The following is a 22,765-nucleotide window of genomic DNA, read 5'->3' as shown; positions in this document are numbered from 1 at the left end:
GATCTAGCTGCTGCTGCGGATGCTATAGATCTAGCTGCTGCTGCGGATGCTATAGATCTAGCTGCTGCTGCTGCGGATGCTATAGATCTAGCTGCTGCTGCGGATGCTATAGATCTAGCTGCTGCTGCGGATGCTATAGATCTAGCTGCTGCTGCGGATGCTATAGATCTAGCTGCTGCTGCGGATGCTATAGATCTAGCTGCTGCTGCTTGCCTGCGAATGCTATAGATCTAGCTGCTGCTGCTGCGGCTGCTATAGATCTAGCTGGCGCTGCGGATGCTATAGATCTAGCTGCTGCTGCTGCGGACGCTATAGATCTAGCTGCTGCGGATGCTATAGATCTAGCTGCTGCTGCTGCGGATGCTATAGATCTAGCTGCTGCTGCGGATGCTATAGATCGAGCTGCTGCTGCTGCGGATGCAATAGATCTAGCTGGCGCTGCGATGCTATAGATCTAGCTGCTGCTGCTGCTGATGCTATAGATCTAGCTGCTGCTGCTGCGGATGCTATAGATCTAGCTGCTGCTGCTGCGGATGCTATAGATCTAGCTGCTGCTGCTGCGGATGCTATAGATCTAGCTGCTGCTGCGGATGCTATAGATCTAGCTGCTGCTGCTGCGGATGCTATAGATCTAGCTGCTGCGGATGCTATAGATCTAGCTGCTGCTGCTGCGGATGCTATAGATCTAGCTGCTGCTGCTGCGGATGCTATAGATCTAGCTGCTGCTGCTGCTGCTGCTATAGGTCTGGCTGCTGCTGCTGCGGATGCTATAGATCTGGCTGCTGCTGCTGCGGATGCTATAGATCTAGCTGGCGCTGCGATGCTATAGATCTAGCTGCTGCTGCGGATGCTATAGATCTAGCTGCTGCTGCTGCGGATGCTATAGATCTAGCTGCTGCTGCGGATGCTATAGATCTAGCTGCTGCTGCGGATGCTATAGATCTAGCTGCTGCTGCTGCGGATGCTATAGATCGAGCTGCTGCTGTGGATCATGTTTAATTAAACACACAGTAATAACAGCATGGTTGGTCCGGCGACGCCCTCATAATTATAGTAGAGAAACGCTCTTCATGGCTGTTTTGATTAACTGTGTAAATCTAACACTCTCCTTAAATAAAAGGCCTTGCTCTAACTAATTGGATTGTTCATCTTCTGGCCACGTTGGTGTGAAAAATTATGCACTTATCTACATGCACTCTCTCTCTCTTTCTTTCTTTCTTTCTTTCTTTCTTTCTTTCTTTCTTTCTTTCTCTCTCTCTTTCTTTCTCTCTCTCACTCTCTCTCACTCTCTCTTTCTCTCTCTCTTTTTTTCTTCTCTCTCTCTCTCTCTCTCTCTCTCTCTCTCTCTCTCTCTCTCTCTCTCTCTCTCTCTCTCTCTCTCTCAATTCAATGTTCAATTTGGGGGTTTACAGAGGCCCATTACCAGCAACTATCACTCCTGTGTTCCAATAGCTAATCCAAGTTTATAATTTTAAAAGGCTAATTGATCATTAGAAAACCCTTTTGCAACGTGCCATTGGACACAGGAGTGAAATCTGCCGTTTCCAGCTACAATAGTCATTTACAACATTAACAATGTCGGCACTGTATTTCTGATCAATTTGATGTTATTTTAATGGACGAAAAATGTGCTTTCTTTCAAAAACAAGGACATTTCTAAGTGACCCCAAACTTTTGAACGGTAGTGTAAATATAGGTTGTATTTACAATGGTGTTTGTTCTTCACTGGTTGCCCTTTTCTTGTGGCAACAGGTCACACATCTTGTTGCTGTGATGACACACTGTGGTATTTCACCCAATAGATATGGGAGTTTATCAAAATTGGATTTGTTTTCGATTTGTTTGTGGGTCTGTGTAATCTTAGGGAAATATGTGTCTCTAATATGGTCATACATTTGGCAGGAGGTTAGTAAGTGCCGTTCAGTTTTCACCTCATTTTGGGGGCAGTGTGTAGATAGCCTGTCTTCTCTTGAGAGCCAGGTCTGCCTTTCTCAATCGCTAGATTATGCTCACTGAGTCTGTACATAGTCAAAGATGTCCTTAATTTTGGGTCAGTCACAGTGGTCAGGTATTCTGCCACTGTGTACTCTCTGTTTAGGGCCAAATAGCATTATAGTTTGCTCAGTTTTTTTGTCAATTCTTTCCAATGTGTCAAGTAATTATCTTTTTGTTTTGTCATGATTTGGTTGGGTTAAATTGCGTTGCTGTCCTGGGGCTCTGTGGTGTCTGTGTGTGAACAGAGCCCCAGGACCAGCTTGCTTAGAGGGCTATTCTGCAGGTTCATTTCTCTGTTGGTGAAGGATTTGTTATGGAAGGTTTGGGAATTGCTTCCTATTAGATGGTTGTAGAATTGAACGGCTTTTTTCTGGATTTTTATAATTAGAGGGTATCGGCCTAATTCTGCTCTGCATGCCTTATTTGGTGTTTTATGTTGCACACAGAGGATATTTTTGCATATTTTTGTCCTCTGGTCTGATGAAACAAAAATTAAACTGTTTGGCCATAATGACCCTTGTTATGTTTGGAGGAAAAAGGGGGAGGCTTGCAAGCCGAAGATCACCATCCCAACCGTGAAGCACGGGGGTGGCAGCATCATGTTGTGGGGGTGCTTTGCTGCAGGAGGGACTGGTTCACTTCACAAAATAGATGGCATCATGAGGAAGGAAAATTATGTGGATAATTTGAAGCAACAGCTCTAGACCTCAGTCAGGAATTTAAAGCTTGGTCGCAAATGGGTCTTCCAAATGGACAATGACCCCAAGCATACTTCCAAAGTTGTGGCAAAATGGCTTTAGGACAACAAAGTCAAGGTATTGGAGTGGCCATAACAAAGCCCTGACCTCAATCCTATAGAACATTTATGTTCATCTCTCTCTCTTTATGTTTGTCTCTCTCTCTTTATGTTCATCTCTCTCTCTTTGTTCATCTCTCTCTCTTTATGTTCATCTCTCTCTTCATGTTCATCTCTCTCTCTTCATGTTCATCTCTCTCTCTTTATGTTCATCTCTCTCTCTTTATGTTCATCTCTCTCTCTTTATGTTCATCTCTCTCCATGTTCATCTCTCTCTCTTTATGTTCATCTCTCTCTCTTTGTTCATCTCTCTCTCTTTATGTTCATCTTTCTCTTCATGTTCATCTCTCCCTCTCTTCATGTTCATCTCTCTCTCTTCATATTCATCTCTCTCTCTTCATGTTCATCTCTCTCTTCATGTTCATCTCTCTCTCTTCATGTTCATCTCTCTCTCTTTATGTTCATCTCCCTCTCTTTTTATGTTAATCTCTCTCCCTTTATGTTAATCTCTCTCTTCATGTTCATCTCTCTCTCTCTTCATGTTCATCTCTCTCTCTTCATGTTCATCTCTCTCTCTTCATGTTCATCTCTCTCTTCATGTTCATCTCTCTCTCTTCATGTTCATCTCTCTCTCTTTATGTTCATCTCCCTCTCTTTTTATGTTAATCTCTCTCTCTTCATGTTCATCTCTCTCTCTCTCTTTATGTTAATCTCTCTCTCTTTATTTCCATTTCTCTCTTTCTTCATCTCTCTGTTCATCTCTCTCTCTTTATGTTCATCTCTCTCTCTTCATGTTCATCTCTCTTTGTTCATCTCTCTCTGTTCATCTCTCTCTCTTTATGTTCATCTCTCTCTCTTCATGTTCATCTCTCTCTCTTTGTTCATCTCTCTCTCTTTATGTTCATCTCTCTCTGTTTATGTTCATCTCTCTCTCTTCATGTTCATCTCTCTCTCTTCATGTTCATCTCTCTCTTTATGTTCATCTCTCTCTGTTCATCTCTCTCTCTTTGTTCATCTCTCTCTCTTTATGTTCATCTCTCTCTCTTTATGTTCATCTCTCTCTGTTCATCTCTCTCTCTTTATGTTCATCTCTCTCTCTCTGTTCATCTCTCTCTCTTTATGTTCATCTCTCTCTCTTCATGTTCATCTCTCTCCATGTTCATCTCTCTCTCTGTTTATGTTCATCTCTCTCTCTTCATGTTCATCTCTCTCTCTTTGTTCATCTCTCTCACTTTATGTTCATCTCTCTCTCTTTGTTCATCTCTCTCACTTTATGTTCATCGCTCTCTCTTTGTTCATCTCTCTTACTTTATGTTCATCTCTCTCTCTTTATGTTCATCTCTCTTTATGTTCATCTCTCTCTGTTCATCTCTCTCTCTTTATGTTCATCTCTCTCTCTTCATGTTCATCTCTCTCTCTTTATGTTCATCTCTCTCTCTTCATCTCTCTGTCTTTATGTTCATCTCTCTCTCCATGTTCATCTCTCTCTCTTTATGTTCATCTCTCTCTCTTCATGTTCATCTCTCTCTCTTTATGTTCATCTCTCTCTCTTTATGTTCATCTCACTCTCTTTATGTTCATCTCTCTCTCTGTTTATGTTCATCTCTCTCTCTTCATGTTCATCTCTCTCTCTCTTTGTTCATCTCTCTCACTTTATGTTCATCTCTCTCTCTTTATGTTCATCTCTCTCTCTTTATGTTCATCTCTCTCTGTTCATCTCTCTCTTTCTCTCTTTATGTTCATCTCTCTCTCTTCATGTTCATCTCTCTCTGTTTATGTTCATCTCTCTCTTTATGTTCATCTCTCTCTCTTTATGTTCATCTCTCTCTGTTCGTCTCTCTTCATGTTCATCTCTCTCTCTTCATGTTCATCTCTCTCTCTCTCTATATTCATCTCTCTCTCTTTATGTTCATCTCTCTCTTCATGTTCATCTCTCTCTCTTTATGTTCATCTCTCTCTAACACATGCACACACACTCTGTTCTTCTCTCTCTTCTCTTCTCTTCTCTTCTCTTCTCTTCTCTACATACAGATAGCTGCCAAAATAAAGGAAACACTTGAGTAAATGAGAGATACAAAGTATATAGAAAGTAGGTGCTCCCACACTGGTGTGGTTTCTGAGTTAATTAAGCATTAACGTCCCATTATGCTTCGGGTCATGTAAAAAAATGCCCAGTTTACCATTATTTTAGCTACCATGGCTAGAAGAAGAGATCTCAGTGACTTTGAAAGAGGGGTCTCAAAGGAGCATAGGGTGTTTAAAGGGTGTGTGTGTGTGTCTCAGTCACCAGATCTCAACCCAATTTAACACGTACGTGAGATTCTGGAGCGACTCCTGAGACACCACCATCAACAAAACACCAAATTATGGAATTCCTCATGGAAGAATGGTGTCGCGTCCCTCCAATAGAGCTCCAGACACTTGTAGAATCTATGCCAACGTGCATTGAAGCTGTTCTGGCTCGTGGTGGTCCAACTCCCTATTAAGACACTTTCTGTTGGTGTTTCCCTAATTCTGACAGGTACCTGTACATCATTATACATCAATCCACCATCTCTATTTTTCTTTTTCACTCTCTGTCTACCGGTTTCTCCGCAAACCCCACCCTTAGATCTTAACAAAAACAACATCTCTCTCTGCCTGGAATACATTATTGACGGAGAGCAGTTCTGGCTTGGGTGTCCATTCAATCATTCCGTCTGCCTGAGAGCACAGTCCTTCCTGATTAGGCTGTGCTTCTCTAACCGCTGCCCACCGACCGACACGCTCAACCACTCCAATCAATGGCTGGGACCACAACGGCACAGCACGGCCCGATGCACCACAAAGGTCATTACCAGAGAATAGAGGCCACTCCGGTCACCTTACTACCATTAACAGAGGCTAACTGGGGCCAGCGCTACTACTAGCACTTCCTATTTCAGTGCTGGTATTTACCTGGCATTGGGGGTAACTGGGGCCAGCGCTACTGCTAGCACTTCCTATTTCACAGTGCTGTTATTTACCTGGCATTGGGGCTAACTGGGGCCAGCGCTACTGCTAGCACTTCCTATTTCGGTGCTGGTATTTACCTGGTATTGGGGCTGTAATGTACTAATGGTATAGAATGCTTATGACGGTAGGCTATCATAGGAAAGAGATATGCCTGTCATAACAGGCCATGACACATCCTAAAACAGAAGAAATACTGATATAAACGTGTTACAGTATATGAATCAGCTAAATGTTCATATTTTACGCTTCCCATCAGGGTTATGTGACATGGTATCATCTTCTCTGAGGATTGGTTTAGACGGACTGAGACGTCCTCATGGTAGTGTTTAAGCCTTCTAGAACACTATCCGTTATAGAACAAGCCATTCTAGTATTAGAGCACTGCTGGATGAAGTCAGGCTCTGATGACTACTTCCAGAGATGTGCCACCCACCATTTGCTACATTAGGTTTCAGTGTCATTATTTCAGCTAACCTGGGGATGTGTTCTGGACATGGTGTCTCCATTGTCCTACTGCCGACAGCGTTGGTTCACGTCAGCTGGTATAGGCTAGTATAGCCCTTGCTCCTGGTGAGTCCATTACTTTGATTGCCGTTTGACAATCTGTCTTTATGACAGCCTACTGTGGAGCCTTATCGTCGATAGAAGACAAACACATCGATCCATCACGCAGTGACCTCCAGCAGCTTTTAAATCCAGCCGCACACGCAGATGGACAAGTTGAGTGCTTCTTGACAGAATCGGGTATTGATTGCATGGAAATAGTGGGGGCGTCATATTTTTCGGTGCATCTGACTTGACTGTCCTTTTACCTCCCTCTGTTCCTCTCTTTCTCTGTTCCTCGCTCTCTCTCTCCCTCTCTCTCATTCTCTTCCCATGATTCATTTCTCTCTCTCTCCCTCCCTCTCATTCTCTTCCCATGATTCATTTCTCTCTCTCCCTCTCTCTTTCTCTGTTCCTCGCTCTCTCTCTCCCTGTCTCTCATTCTCTTCCCATGATTCATTTCTCTCTCTCTCCCTCTCTCTCATTCTCTTCCCATGATTCATTAGCAGTCATGGATCCTTACGTATGTTTTTTATTCTCTTTCAACCCCTCGTCTGTTCTAGCTCTTTCTAGCCTTTCTCTCCTCCCTTCCTGCCTGGGTTTTCATCTCCCCACCTTTAGCTCTGTATTCCCTATTGATGTTGTCATCTGCTGTGTCTCTCCTCTCACCGTGTTTCAGAACATGTCTAATTAAAGAGGAACACACTCGTCTCCTGTGTTATTTTTGAAGTATTTTTTATTTTGTCGTGCTTTGTATCTTTCCCCTATAAAGAAATAGTTAGCTATATCAACATGACTATAAAATATACAGTAGTGAAAGACGAGAAGAAGAGACAAATAGACACAGCAGACAAAGATAGAAAGAACTAGAGAGACAGAGTCAGAGAGAAGTGGAAAGACAGCAGTTTCTATAGAATAACCAAAAACAACAAACATGGGAGGTGTACAGTTATAACATTTACAATAATCATAACAGTAATAATAATAACAATCATAACAGTAATAATAATAACAATCATAATAGTCCAAATAATAACAAGAATTAATAAAAAATCAATAAGACCTCAGGTATTTCATAAAGACAAATGAAACATTTTTTTTTTCATATTTTCTTTTTTGATCACTGGACACTAGTTTGTTTGTTTTTGTACCTCTAGGCTAATAATGTGTTAGTATAGTAGCTTCATAATGCTTTCAATAGTAAACCGTTTTTTTCTCAATTTCTTAAAAGATTAATTTAAGTTATCTTACTGTTTACATTTTTATACAAATAAAGAATTCAGAGATGTGTGTGTGTGGTGTGTGTGTGTGTGTGTGTGTGTGTGTGTGTGTGTGTGTGTGTGTGTGTGTGTGTGTGTGTGTGTGTGTGTATGGCATTCAGAAAAATATCCATCATGTATTTTTCTTTATTCATTACTTTCCTTTCACTCGTTTTTTTTCTCAATAAGACATTTTAACATTTCTATCCCTTTAAGGGCATTTTAAAATAATTATGATTTTCCTTAATGTGTCTCGTCGACTTATGTTCCCTTTCTTCTAACTCACGAAAGGAGACGGGCACTAATCCTTTCTTTATTGGCCAACAATAGAGGAGAGATAAAGACAGAGAGAGAGAGGGAGGGAGGGAACAAGGGGGAAGAAGAGGACTAGAAAGAGAGGTGAATAGCGAGGGAGGGAGAAAGAGAGAGAGAATTCAAAGAAGAGAAACAACAGTTCTGTTCTGCGAGGAAAGCAGTCATTCATAACAGGAAGGTTTCTAAATTACCCAGAAAACATTGGCAGACTCCCCAGCACGGACGGCAAAAACAATACCTGGGTCGTCTGCAGAATTGACTGAATAGTTCAGAAAAACTTTAAGAGACTTTCAGGGTAACACTCTGCAATGTTGTCAAATAATTATAGATGAGCTGCTCTCTGTGGGCTGATGTGCGTTTGGCAATTTCAAGTAATCAAATTGAGCATTCAAACTGAATAGCTTCTGGAAACCATACCCACACCACCTGTTTGTCTGCGCCAGTTATGGATTGAACATTTTGGAAATTGAAGATTTTTCTCTTTCCTCTCTCTCTCTCCAATTACCACAGGGAAGGAAAGTGCTGAGGCTTTCTTTCTTGTTATCTCTTCTCTCTATCAAAATAATGACCCTATTATCACTTCCCCCTTTCTCTGTCATCCTCCCTCGCTCCCTCCCCCGCTACCTCGTTCCTTCCTCCAGTACACCTACAGTATGGCACAGTTGTAATGTAAGGGCTGGACGGATCGTCTCTCTTTCAGTCTCTGTTGTGGTCTGTGTTGTGGTCTGTGTTGTGGTCTGTGTTGTGGTCTGTGTGCAGTAGTATTACAGTCGATTCAGAAGGCCACCCATCATGGCGTGTTGGGGGAGGGGTGTGGCTTTTGGGGATGGAGGCTACAGTAGGTACTCCTTCTTGCCCTGACTGGCATCATTCCCGTTGAGGAAAGCCTCCTGGACCTCCCCGTGCTCGTCCAACCCACTGGCCTCATGGGTAAGATATGAACCTGGGAGAGGGAGAATGAACAGAGAGAGAAAAAAGGAGAGAGGGAGAGAGAGGCAGAGAGAGAGAGAGTCATAGAGAGAGAGAGGAGGCAGAGAGAGAGAGAGAGAGAGTGAGCGATAGAGAGAGAAGGCATAAAGAGAGAGAAGGTTGTGCAGCAGAGAGAGGGAGACAGGTGAAGGGGTGTGGAGGTTAGTTGTGACAGAGTAATATAATCCTTGTGACATTCTGTGAACCCATCAAAGCAATCTTTACCATATTGTTGAAGTCCTACCTGTGATTAATTATTAGTTCAGTTAGAATTAGGTCAGTACCAATTAAGTATAGGCTCCTGGGTACGATATGAGCCTGACAGAGGGAGAGGGGGAAAGGAGAGAGAGGGCCAAGCATGGTGCAAATAGAGAAAAAGAGGGACAGAGGCATAGAGAGAGAAAGATAAGGGTAGAGAGAGGCACAGAGAGAGGGAGAGAGAGAAGGACGGTGGGGAAGTTAGCTACGGCAGAGTAATATAATAATAAGACAAAGTCAAACTATGAAACTAAAATCTTTCATTTCTCTCTGATTTACATCATCAGTTCAGAATTTAAAGGGCCAGACACAGACACAGATTAAGCCTAATCCTGGATTAAAAAGCGATTTCAATCCTTTGAGAATGCTTTTTAGTCTAGGAGTAGGTTTAATTTGTGTCCGGGAAACCTGCCCAACAAGCCCAATCATGTTCAAGCTGAGTATCAATGCAGGAGCCAATGGCAGTCTCTTTGTTGATAGTCTGTCTGGTCAAGGATTTGATTGGCACACTGGCAGCCACAGCAGGACAGAGACAGAGCCCTAATAGTGCTGTCTCTGCTCACTGATTGGTTGTAATGGCTCTGTCTATTTGCTGATTGGCATTCCGGCTGTATGGCCCCTCCCCTGGTCTCAAAGGTTCTATACCCAGATAACTTTATTGCACTGAAGGAGGAATCAGTAGGCTGCCAGAGGCTGTTAAAATGATGGGGGAGTGTGGGTAACTGCGATTTTTTTAATTGATGTGCCCTGATACAGTAAACCATAGGGGTCATTAAACAACATGCACCCACTGTTTATAGCATGCATTTCCCACCAACCCCCCTGGCTAAGACAGAAGGTCGTTTGTCATGTTCTGACGAGAGAGAGGAAAGAGCGTTCTCTTTTCCTTCTCATCCCCCTATCTCATTCCATCCATTTGGTTCCATCTTTTATTTACTATTTTTAATTCACTGAGACAGATACCGTAAAGCGAGGTGAGGTGTGACCATTGAGAATTTATGGTAGTCTCACCTTTAATGAAATTCATATAACTTTTCAATAGCGTGAATGTCATGTGTGTGTGTGTTTGTGTGCGTGCATGCGTGCGTGTGCATACGTGTGTGTGTTACCTTTCTGTCGGACAGAGCACCAGATGGTGATGATGAGAACACAGATGATGGTGAAGACCAGCAGAGCCAGGACGCCCCCTATCACAGCATACGGTACTGCACTGTGGGTCTCAATCACTGCCCCGGGGTCTGAGAGGGACGGAGGGAGGGACGGAGAGAGAGCGAGAGAGAGAGAGAGAGAGAGAGAGTAGGGGCAGAGATATATGTGGAGGAAAGAGAGAAGGAGTATTAAATCAAAGTCTGTACATCCCTGAACGGTGAGATCATCTACTGTATCTTTCACCATATCTGTATTATTACCCACAAAACACTGGAGATTGGAAGAGCTCAGAACAACAGAGCACAGAGCTCCGGTATACAGAGAGCACCTTGAGTCAGAGGCAAGTCTGGGTTTACACCACAGACCCTCCCAGAATAAGGAAGATTCATACAGGCTGGAGTGAAAATGTGGAGTGACCACCTGTGTGTGAATACATAGTGCCAACCCTGGCCAGGAGACAAGGACACATAGGAATGGGCATGGTCCAAGAACTCTACCAGACTGGAATTAAAACAGGAATCATTACCACAATGCTAACTAAAGAACACAGCCACAGAGAGGTGGAGGATGGATGAAGAAAAAAGTGGAGGGGAGAGAGCAAAGACGACTGACAAATGAGCAAATGAGAAAGTGTGTGTGTCCGTCTATCTATCAGTGGCAGCACGGGCAAGACAGAAAAAGAAAAGAGTGTAGGAGCGTCTGTTGAAGAGTCTGCCGGAGCAATATTTCATGACGGATGAAAAATTAAGCGCTGCCTTCCCATGGTGCATTTCTCTCCCTCGCTGTGCCCAAAGCTCGGTGGGTAATGAGTGACAGTATAAAGGAGCCCGCCGTTCTCCCCACGCGCCCAATAACGCTCCCGCATCGCTCTCTCTGACATTCAAACACGAGGCACAGCAGGTGCACACCTCCTGACTGTCAGAAAGAGCAGAATAATGTCCTGCTCCCTCTGTTTCATCTCTCCCCCTGAGAGAGAGAGAGAGAGAGAGAGAGAGAGAGAGAGAGGGAGAGAAGGAAAGGGAGGTAGAAAGGTAGTGAGGAGGAGGAGAGTGGGAGAGAGAGAGAGAGAGATAAGGAAGAGAGAAGCTATAAGACAGAGAAGACGGGATATGATGAGAGGTAATATAAAATAGAGGAAAATAAAGACCTGGAGAGTGAGGATGAAGGGGAGAGAGAGGACACATACACATGGACAGAAGAGATCCAGGTGGTGTCCCTCTGTTCTGTGTGATGACAGCCACTTACTCACAGTGGGAGACAGCGAAGCAGCTTGGCTTAACTGCCCTGCCATTGTGTGTGTGTGTGTGTGTGTGTGTGTGTGTGGTGTGTGTGTGTGTGTGTGTGTGTGTGTGTGTGTGTGTGTGTGTGTGTGTGTGTGTGTGTGTGTGTGTGTGTGTGTGTGTGTGTGTGTGTGTGTGTGTGTGTGTGTTTTCAGGGCCGGCTCCAGGCAAAAGCGACATAAGTGGTCGGTTAGGAGCCCAGAGAAAATGATAATAATACCTGTCATCATATCCCTTCTTCCCTGTCTTATAGTTCCTCTCTACCTTCCCCCTCACCACCTCTCTTTCTAACTCCCTCTTCTTCTCTCATCCATCTTTCCATCTATCCATCTTTATATATACAGCTCTGGAAAAAATTAAGAGACCTCTACAAAATGAGTAGTTTCTCTGGTTTTACTATTTATAGGTATGTGTTTGGGTAAAAATGAGCATTTTTGTTTTATTCTATAGACTACTGAGAACATTTCTCCCAAATTACAAATAAAAATATTGTCATTTAGAGCATTTCTTTGCAGAAAATGACCTGGTAAAAATAACAAAAAAGATGCAGTGTTGTCAGACCTCGAATAATGCAAAGAAAATAATCAGATCATCACCGATCCTCCACCAGGTCTCACAGTGGGTGGAGCCACTGTGGCTTGTAGGCCTCTCCAGGTCTCACAGTGGGTGGAGACACTGTGGCTTGTAGGCCTCTCCAGGTTTCACAGTGGGTGGAGACACTGTGGCTTGTAGGCCTCTCCAGGTCTCACAGTGGGTGGAGACACTGTGGCTTGTAGGCCTCTCCAGGTCTCACAGTGGGTGGAGACCCTGTGGCTTGTAGGCCTCTCCAGGTCTCACAGTGGGTGGAGACCCTGTGGCTTGTAGGCCTCTCCAGGTCTCACAGTGGGTGGAGACACTGTGGCTTGTAGTCCTCCACCAGGTCTCACAGTGGGTGGAGACACTGTGGCTTGTAGGCCTCTCCAGGTCTCACAGTGGGTGGAGACACTGTGGCTTGTAGTCCTCCACCAGGTCTCACAGTGGGTGGAGACACTGTGGCTTGTAGTCCTCCACCAGGTCTCACAGTGGGTGGAGACACTGTGGCTTGTAGTCCTCCACCAGGTCTCACAGTGGGTGGAGACACTGTGGCTTGTAGTCCTCCACCAGGTCTCACAGTGGGTGGAGACACTGTGGCTTGTAGTCCTCCACCAGGTCTCACAGTGGGTGGAGACACTGTGGCTTGTAGTCCTCCACCAGGTTTCACAGTGGGTGGAGACACTGTGGCTTGTAGGCCTCTCCAGGTCTCACAGTGGGTGGAGACACTGTGGCTTGTAGTCCTCCACCAGGTTTCACAGTGGGTGGAGACACTGTGGCTTGTAGGCCTCTCCAGGTCTCACAGTGGGTGGAGACACTGTGGCTTGTAGTCCTCCACCAGGTTTCACAGTGGGTGGAGACACTGTGGCTTGTAGGCCTCTCCAGGTCTCACAGTGGGTGGAGACACTGTGGCTTGTAGGCCTCTCCAGGTCTCACAGTGGGTGGAGACACTGTGGCTTGTAGGCCTCTCCAGGTCTCACAATGGGTGGAGACACTGTGGCTTGTAGGCCTCTCCAGGTCTCACAGTGGGTGGAGACACTGTGGCTTATAGGCCTCTCCAGGTCTCACAGTGGGTGGAGACACTGTGGCTTGTAGGCCTCTCCAGGTCTCACAGTGGGTGGAGACACTGTGGCTTGGAGGCCTCTCCAGGTCTCACAGTGGGTGGAGACACTGTGGCTTGTAGGCCTCTCCAGGTCTCACACCCACTGTGAAATCTGGTGGAGGATCGGTGATGATCTGGGGGTGCTTCAACAAGGCTGGAATCGGGCAGATTTGTCTTTGTGAAGGACGGATGAATCAAGCCACGTACAAGGTTGTCCTGAAAGAAAACTTGCTTCCTTCTGCTCTGACAATGTTCCCCAACTCTGAGGATTGGCTTTTCCAGCAGGACAATGCTCCATGCCACACAGTCAGGTCAATTAAGGTGTGGATGGAGGACCACCAACAAGCCCAATCATGTTCAAGCTGACATATCACTGCAGGAGCCAATGGCAGTCTCTTTGTTGATAGTCTCTGCTCACTGATTGGTTGTAATGGCTGTCTATTTGCTGATTGGCATTCTGGCTGTATGGACCCTCTGTCACGTCCTGACCATAGTGAGTGGTTATTTTCTATGGTAGAGTAGGTCAGAGCATGACAGGGGGTGTTTGTCTGTTTTTGTATGTCTATGTTCAGTTTCTAGTTTTGCATTTCTATGTTGGTGTTGTTTGGCATGACCTCCAATTAGAGGCAGCAGGTTGTCGTTGTCTCTAATTGGAGGTCCTATTTAAGTTGATGTTTGTTTCACATGTGTTTGTGGGTGATTATTCGTTGTTAGTGTATTTGATCCTCCTGCGTCACGGTTGTTGTTTTGTGTATATTTTGAAGTGTTTAATTGTTGCATCGGTTTCACTGGTTAAATAAATATGTGGATCTACGAAAACGCTGCACTCATCCCCCTATCTCATTCCATCCATTTGGGTCCATCTTTTATTTACTATTTTTAATTCACCGAGACAGATACCGTAAAGCGAGGTGAGGTGTGACCATTGAGAATTCCTGATATTCTCACCTTCAATGAAATTCATATAACTTTTCAATAGTGTGTGTGTGTGTGTGTGTGTGTGTGTGTGTGTGTGTGTGTGTGTGTGTGTGTGCATGCCACACAGCCAGGTCAATCAAGGTGTGGATGGAGGACCTCAAGACCCTGTCATGGCCAGCCCAATCTCCAGACCTGAACCCCATTGAAAACCTCTGGAATGTGATCAAGAGGAAGATGGATGGTCACAAGCCATCAAACAAAGCCGAGCTGCTTGAATTTTTTCGCCAGGAGTGGCATAAAGTCACCCAACATCAATGTGAAAGACTGGTGGACAGCATGCCAAGACGCATGAAAGCTGTGATTGAAAATCAGGGTTATTCCACCAAATATTGATTTCTGAACTCTTCCTAAGTTAAAACATTAGTATTGTGTTGTTTACAAATGAATTTGAACTTATTTTCTTTGCATTATTTGAGGTCTGACAACACTGCATCTTTTTAGTTATTTTGACCAGGTCATTTTCTGTAATTAAATGCTCTAAATGACAATATTTTTATTTGGAATTTGGGAGAAATGTTGTCAGTAGTTAATAGAATAAAACAAAAATGTTCATTTTACCCAAACACATACCTATAAATAGTAAAACCAGAGAAACAGAACATTTTGCAGTGGTCTCTTAATTTTTTCCAGAGCTGTATATATACATACATACATACATACATACATACATACATACATACATACATACATACATACATACATACATACATACATAGGTAGTCACCTGAAATGCATTTCAATTAACAGGTGTGCCTTGTTAAAAGTTAATTTGTGGAATTTCTTTCCTTCTTAATGAGTTTGTGCCAATCAGTTGTGCTACTTTGAAGAATTTAAAATAAAAAATGTGTTTAACACTTTTTTGGTTACTACATGATTCCATATGTGTTATTTCATAGTTTTGATGTCTTCACTATTATTCTACAATGTAGAAAATAGTAAAAAAAAATCCATATGTGTTATTTCATAGTTTTGATGTCTTCACTATTATTCTACAATGTAGAAAATAGTAAAAAAAATAATTAAGAAAAACCCTGGAATGAGTTGGTGTGTCCAATCTTTGACTGGTACTGTATATATCCTTTTTTTAAGGAACTCAGTCGGGGTCTCAACTTACTAGTGCTGAGCGATGAATGCTTTTTTAGGTCGGTTCGGTTTTGGTTCGATTATTAAAAAATAACAGTTTTGATTTTGGTTTTGATTATTTGGGTAGAAAGCTAAAACACAGAACACAGAATAAAACACAGAATAAAACCATTAATAGAAGTCCCATGATGGTAGTGACTACCCATTACTGATAATCACTTATTAACCATCATTTATTCACATTATTTTACAAAAATATTTCTGTTGTTGTATATTTTATTTGATATTTTACTAAAATCACAATTTTGTAGTTCTTCAAAGTAAATAAGGCATACTTTTATGACTGCTGAATACCAACGATCAATCACTTTGATCGTGTATTTTCAGGTAGCGATACCTTGCGAAGCAACAGCTGCTCTCTATATCCCCTCACAATCGCACATTCTTCTGTCTCTTCTGTAGCAGGCGTAAAAGAAACACAGACCGGACAAGTAGATGTGCAATGGATTATGGTCATTGTAGTTAATTACCAATTACCCCCCCGTATTTTCCGGATCCCTCAATCCCTGCCTGCTGTCCCAGCTACACCTCTGTAGAAGTAGGCAACAAAGATCAGGTCCCTCTCTTCTAGAATGTGCAGGAAACTGTTCCTCTACTTCTCACTCCATGACTTAGACCATTGAGTCCAGAGGCGCAGTTGGCACTCAAAGATATTTGGTGGGCTGTCCTTAACCTGTAGCGTATTGAGCGACCTGAAGAAAGTACACACATTCACTGGCACAGCGTCCCCAAAAGGTCCTGCAGAAACGGTTCCCTCTGGGCAGTGCCCCAGCTCAGGAACCACCTCAATACACAATGCTGCTCCTGAAGAGTTACGTAGGAGAGGGGCTCTCTGTCTGCTGCTGAGTTCAGAGAGGTACAACAGAGGTTCTCCAAGAAGGGAGTCACTAAAAACTGTGGTACTGACGAAAAGTCTGCCAGGCTGGGTGAAGACGAGCTGGACTGTGTGCAGAGCCAACCCGGCATAGCATAGCAAAATGAGTAGAATTGCATGAATTCTTTTATAATTTAAAAAACAATTCTCTCCACCCTATGGCAAAATGTGTTGAACTGCAGGAAATCAACTTTAAAACGTACAACCAAATCTCGCTAGTGCCCCCAAAAGGCTAGAGCTGGCCCTGTGTGTGTGTTTATGTGAGCGTGAGTGTGTGTGTATGTGAGTGTGAGTCAGTGTGTATGTATGCGTGCGTGCGTATGTGTGCATGCGTGTGCATGTGTCATTCCACCCACAGATCCTTGTGTTCCTCACAGAAGTCCTATGGCCGACCCATCCCTGGGTCTGTAACAATAACAACAGTACATGTGTGCTCCCACCCCATGAGACCTACACACTGACACAGCCCCAACACAATCACTGAGTGGCCAGAGCACAGCATCAGCCAGCCATTGATGAGAGTGGGGGAATGTGTGTGTATGTGTGTGAGAGAGTGTGTGGGAAGGCCAGTCAAGGGAAGGTTAAAGCAGACAAAGGGAGAACGTGTGTCAGTGACGATGACAAGAAAAGGACAGAGAAGAGAGGAGGAGAAGAGCTGCTAAGAGGCGGTGATTGTTACCATGAAGGAAGGGAAGGATGGAGAGATGGAGAGGAGGAGTGTGTTAAGGGTGAGGGAGGGCTGTACGTTACCTCGGGGGTCCGGTGCGTAGCTGGGGGTTATGAGGAGGGTGATTGGGTGGGAGGTGGCGTGATGGGAGATGGGAAGGACCATGGTAGTGACAGACACATTCTCTACAACAGACAAGGCAAAGATAACACACTATTCTCTACAAGACAATCATAGTTTTCTATGAAAGACAGGTTCTAGATCAGTGGTCACCAATCGGTCGATCGCCATCGACTGTTCGATCTCCAAGGCATTCCTAGTCGATCAGCAATGTTTTTTGTAAAAAACAACAACGATAAAGCCTTCGTTTTGCACTGTTGTCAGTAGGTGCACTTGATTCAGCAGCCATAGCGCCAGGAAGGCATTTTCAACCATGTCATGTGTCTGAAGGTGTAACTCCGCCTAGACTGTAAAAAGAAACCTCGAACGCACAGCAAAGTTGATACAGTGAGATTTCAAAACCATGACAAGAGAGACTCAACGAATACAGCAAAGAGCTGCTGTTTTTATGAGTAAGTTCATGTTTAAGTTGTTATTCAGCACTGTCAACACTGTTCAACACTTTTGTATGCCATAAAATGTGCATTGTCCCACTCACGCTAGAACCAGCACTGCAGCTGCAATGAATGAGTATAGAAGTGTTCCGATAAGCTTCCATTTGTTTTTATTAGTGGCTTGTGTCTTTTTTAATATCAAGGAATATTTCACATTCTCTGGACATAGGAGTAACAACATGAACTGGTGCATGAGGCAGAAATAATGCAGCGCGACTTGAGTTATCTCTGGAAGACTGTCCCCTTCTCTCAGCGGAGGGAGGGAGAGCGGAGGGAGGGAGAGCGGAGGGAAGTTGTCGGTGAGTCGTGTGAGAGGCAGCCTCACCGCTGCTCCCTCCCTCCCCTCAGACTGACCATCAGATGCAGGCCATCAGTCCAGTAATACAAATAAATACATTATTATGCTCACTCAGCTGTGCCTCACAAGTAATACAACACATGATCTATTACCAGTGTGATGATATACCTACATTTATTAAATAAAATGTCTTAATGGTCTGCAGTGATAATGTATTGGGCCTATAGCCTACTGCACAAACCTCATTGATACAGAACTGGTTTTAATAGGTTAATGTTGCATAGGTTTACGTTTTTTAAGTCTTGATAAAAAAAAAATCTGAGAGGCCTCCCTAGTGGTGCAGTGGTCTAAGGCACTGCATCACAGTGCTAGCTGTGCTACTAGAGATTCTGGGTTCGAGTCCAGGCTCTGTCGCACCCGGCTGCGACCGGGAGACCCATGGGGCGGCGCACAATTGGCCCAGCGTTGTCCGGGTTATGGGAGGGTTTGGCCGACAGGGATGCTCTTGTCCCATCGCGCACCAGCGACTCCTGCGGTGGGCCAAGCGCAATGCACACTGACACGGTCACCAGGTGTACAGTGTTTCCTCCGACACATTGGTGCAGCTGGCTTCCGGGTTAAGTGGAAATTGTGTCAAGAAGCAGTGCGGCTTGGTTGGGTTGTGTTTCAGAGGACGCACGGCTCTCGACTTTCGCCTCTCCCGATTCCGTACGGGAGTTGCAGGGATGGGACAAGACTGTAACTACCAATTGGATACCACCAACTTGGGGAGAAAAAGCGGTAAAAAAAAAAGTTACAAATATAAAATAATCTGAGCGGTAGATGTTGAGTCAGAAAAGGTTGGTGACCACTGTTCTAGATGGTATGGTTACTACAGACATATGATCTACTATGACATACATTTCTATAGAGTAGTAGCTAGGGAGACAGACATTGGCAAATGACATCAACACATTCACTATAAGACAATGGTTGGGATGGAGACATATTTTCTACCATAGACACATTGTCTATGACTCAGTAGCTACGGAGACAGAAGACATTGTGTTTGATGGAAGCATTCTCTGTGGAACAATGTTATGGGACAGACACATTCAATATGAGACAATAGATTGGATACTGACACAATGGTAAGGTAAAATGCCTGTTGAGAGAAACAATGAGGGTACAGTGGTTTTAAGTGACTGAGACAGTTGGATTGAGAGGCTGTGAGCACGGTGCGTGTGTGTGAGTGTGTGAAACACTTCATCAAATTGTCCATTTGTAACAGCAGGGTGCAGTAGAGATCTGTTTCTTTGAACCACCATGTCTCTCTCTCTCTCACGAGCCACGCACGAGCACGCACGCACACACACACACACGCACGCACGCACTCACACACTCACTCACTCACTCACTCACACACAAACACACCTCGTTCTAGAGTAATTTATTGGTAACTACTCTTCCGTCTGCTCTCCCTCTCTCCCTCTTCTCCCACTGGCCCTGAGATCTCCATCTCTTCTTCCTCTGCCACTCCTCTTACGTCATCATAACCCTCATCCCTCTCTCCTCCTCCTCCTCTCCTCTTCCTTTCAGCCTGCCTTCATTCACTCGTCCACATCCTCCCTCTATTCCGTCAGTGTCCAACCTCAACCTTCCTGTCACTGTGTGTGTGTGTGTGTGTGTATGTGTGTGTGTCTCACCTGAGGCAGAGGGATTAATGGGCAGGGTCAGTCGGCTAATTAGTTGTACACTGATTCATATCTCTTGACCGTCAAAACTACATTCTGGGAAGACTTATAAATAATGACTTCTCTCCATTTCTCTCTTTCATTCTCTCCCTCCTCTCTCCTCCATCATCCTCTCCTCTCTCTACTCAAATCTCCCTTCTTTCCCTCAGGCGATCCTCCTCAACCTTAATCACTCTCCTCTCTCCCACGCACTCTTCCATTCCGCTTCCACATTCCCTTGTTCCTTTTCTTATTCCATTCCTCTATGAGCACCCTCTCTCTCTCTAAAGCTGAATTACTATGCTGCTGTACAGCCAGTCAGCACACCGCCAGGCATCCTCCTATCATATTGTTATTCTGTACGCTCGCCACTCAGACACCTATATTCACGGCTGTTTTCCCATTTGCATGTTGAAGCCGTTGATAACGACGTTTCTCTCAAATATCATTCCTTAAACTAGAGAGATAAAACACTCACGTATGATTGAACATTCCCTGTTTCTGCGTGTTTTTCTGTTCCGGTGCTGTAGTAAGCTATGTGTCACTCACAACACAAGGCTAAATGTCATCTAGCCGCTGGTCAGAAGGCCTCGTCCCTTACCGCTGCTCCACATTGATTTGGTCACAGCCTACACTACATTGACTTTCTCATTGCCATTAGAAGACTGTTAAGAGCCACAAGGGGAAATACACCACCTTGGATTCAGGTTTTTTCACCTAATCTTTCCTCTGTTCCCCCCCCTCCCAACCCCCCATCCCACCACACCACATCCATGCCATCCTACCACACCACATCCATGCCATCCTACCACACCACATCCATGCCATCCTACCACACAGCCACCACGCCACCCCACCATAACCACGCTATCCAACCACACCGCCACCACGCTATCCCACCAAACCGCCACCACGCCATCCCACCATCCCACCACACCGCCACTACGCCATCCCACCACACCACCACCACACCATCCCACCACACCGCCACTACGCCATCCCACCACACCATCCCACCACACCGCCACTACGCCATCCCACCACACCGCCACTACGCCATCCCACCACACCGCCACTACGCCATCCCACCACACCGCCACCACGCCATCCCACCACACCGCCACTACGCCATCCCACCACACCATCCCACCACACCGCCACTACGCCATCCCACCACACCGCCACTACGCCATCCCACCACACCGCCACTACGACATCCCACCACACCACCACCACGCCATCCAACCACACCACCACCACGCCATCCCACCACACCGCCACTACGCCATCCCACCACACCGCCACTATGCCATCCCACCACCACCGCCACTAAGCCATCCCACCACACCGCCACTACGCCATCCCACCACACCGCCCACTACGCCATCCCACCACACCACACCATCCCGCCACTACGCCATCCCACCACACCGCCACTACGCCATCCCACCACACCACACCGCCACTACGCCATCCCACCACACCGCCACTACGCCATCCCACCACACCATCCCACCACACCGCCACTACGCCAATCCCCACCCACACCGCCACTACCACCATCCCACCACACCATTCCCACCACCCTGCCACTATAGCCCCATCCCACATACACCGCCCACTACGGCCATCCCACCACACCATCCCACCACACCGCCACTATGCCATCCCACCACACCACCACTATGCCATCCCACCACACCGCCACTACGCCATCCCACCACCCACCACTATGCCATCCCACCCCACCGCCACTATGCCATCCCACCACACCACCACCACACCATCCCACCACACCGCCACTACGCCATCTCACCACACCATCCCACCACACCGCCACTATGCCATCCCACCACACCACCACTATGCCATCCCACCACACCGCCACTACGCCATCCCACCACACCACCACTATGCCATCCCACCCCACCGCCACTATGCCATCCCACCACACCACCACAACCATCCCATCCACCACACCGCCACTACGCCATCCCACCACAGCCATCCCACCACACCGCCACTATGCCATCCCACCACACCACCACTATGCCATCCCACCACACCGCCACTACGCCATCCCACAACACCATCCCACCACACCGCTACTATGCCATCCCACCACACCACCACCACGCCATCCCACCACACCGCCACTATGCCATCCCACCACACCATCCCACCCACGCCATCCCACCACACCATCCACCACAACCGCACTATGCCATCCACCACCCACCACTATTCCATCCCCACCACACCGCCACTACGCCATCCCACCACACCACCACTATGCCATCCCCACCCCACCGCCCACTATGCCATCCCACCACACCACCACCACACCATCCCACCACACCGCCACTACGCCATCCCACCACACCATCCCACCACACCGCCACTATGCCCATCCCACCACACCACCACTATGCCATCCCACCACACCGCCACTACGCCATCCCACAACACCATCCCACCACACCGCTACTATCCACCCACCACACCACCACCACGCCATCCCCCACACCGCCACTATGCCATCCCACCAAACCATCCACCAACGTCAATCCCACCACACTCATCCCACCACACCATCCCACTACGCCATCCCACCACACCATCCCACCACACCGCCACTATGCCATCCCACCACACCACCACCACACCATCCCACCACACCCGCCACTATGCCATCCCACCACACCACCACTATGCCATCCCACCACACCGCCACTACGCCATCCCACCACACCACCACTATGCCATCCCACCCCACCGCCACTATGCCATCCCACCACACCACCACCACACCATCCCACCACACCGCCACTACGCCATCCCACCACACCATCCCACCACACCGCCACTATGCCATCCCACCACACCACCACTATGCCATCCCACCACACCGCCACTACGCCATCCCACCACACCATCCCACCACACCGCTACTATGCCATCCCACCACACCACCACCACGCCATCCCACCACACCGCCACTATGCCATCCCACCACACCATCCCACCACGCCATCCCACCACACCATCCCACCACACCATCCCACTACGCCATCCCACCACACCATCCCACCACACCGCCACTATGCCATCCCACCACACCACCACCACACCATCCCACCACACCGCCACTATGCCATCCCACCACACCACCACCACGCCATCCCACCACACCGCCACTACGCCATCCCACCACACCATTCCACCACACCGCCACTATGCCATCCCACC

At 46.3% G+C, this 22,765-nt stretch overlaps 1 protein-coding gene and 1 pseudogene across 1 annotated transcript; both read right to left on the bottom strand.

Moving 5' to 3' along the window:
• Positions 1-7,046: 7,046 nt before the first annotated feature.
• LOC115183116 (cell adhesion molecule 4-like) lies at positions 7,047-17,109 on the bottom strand. The gene is made up of 3 exons (XM_029744465.1): positions 16,976-17,109; positions 10,239-10,367; positions 7,047-8,845 (listed from the first exon to the last, which is right to left on the bottom strand). The coding sequence occupies exons 1-3, from the start codon at positions 17,055-17,057 to the stop codon at positions 8,736-8,738; spliced, it is 321 nt and encodes a 106-aa protein (XP_029600325.1). The 5' UTR covers positions 17,058-17,109; the 3' UTR covers positions 7,047-8,735.
• Positions 15,784-16,964, bottom strand: LOC115183112 (uncharacterized protein C14orf119-like; annotated as a pseudogene).
• Positions 17,110-22,765: the final 5,656 nt, after the last annotated feature.

Source organism: Salmo trutta, chromosome 3 (genome assembly GCF_901001165.1).
Source record: "Salmo trutta chromosome 3, fSalTru1.1, whole genome shotgun sequence".
NCBI lineage: Eukaryota > Metazoa > Chordata > Actinopteri > Salmoniformes > Salmonidae > Salmo > Salmo trutta.
This window is presented reverse-complemented; position numbering and strand designations above follow the sequence as displayed.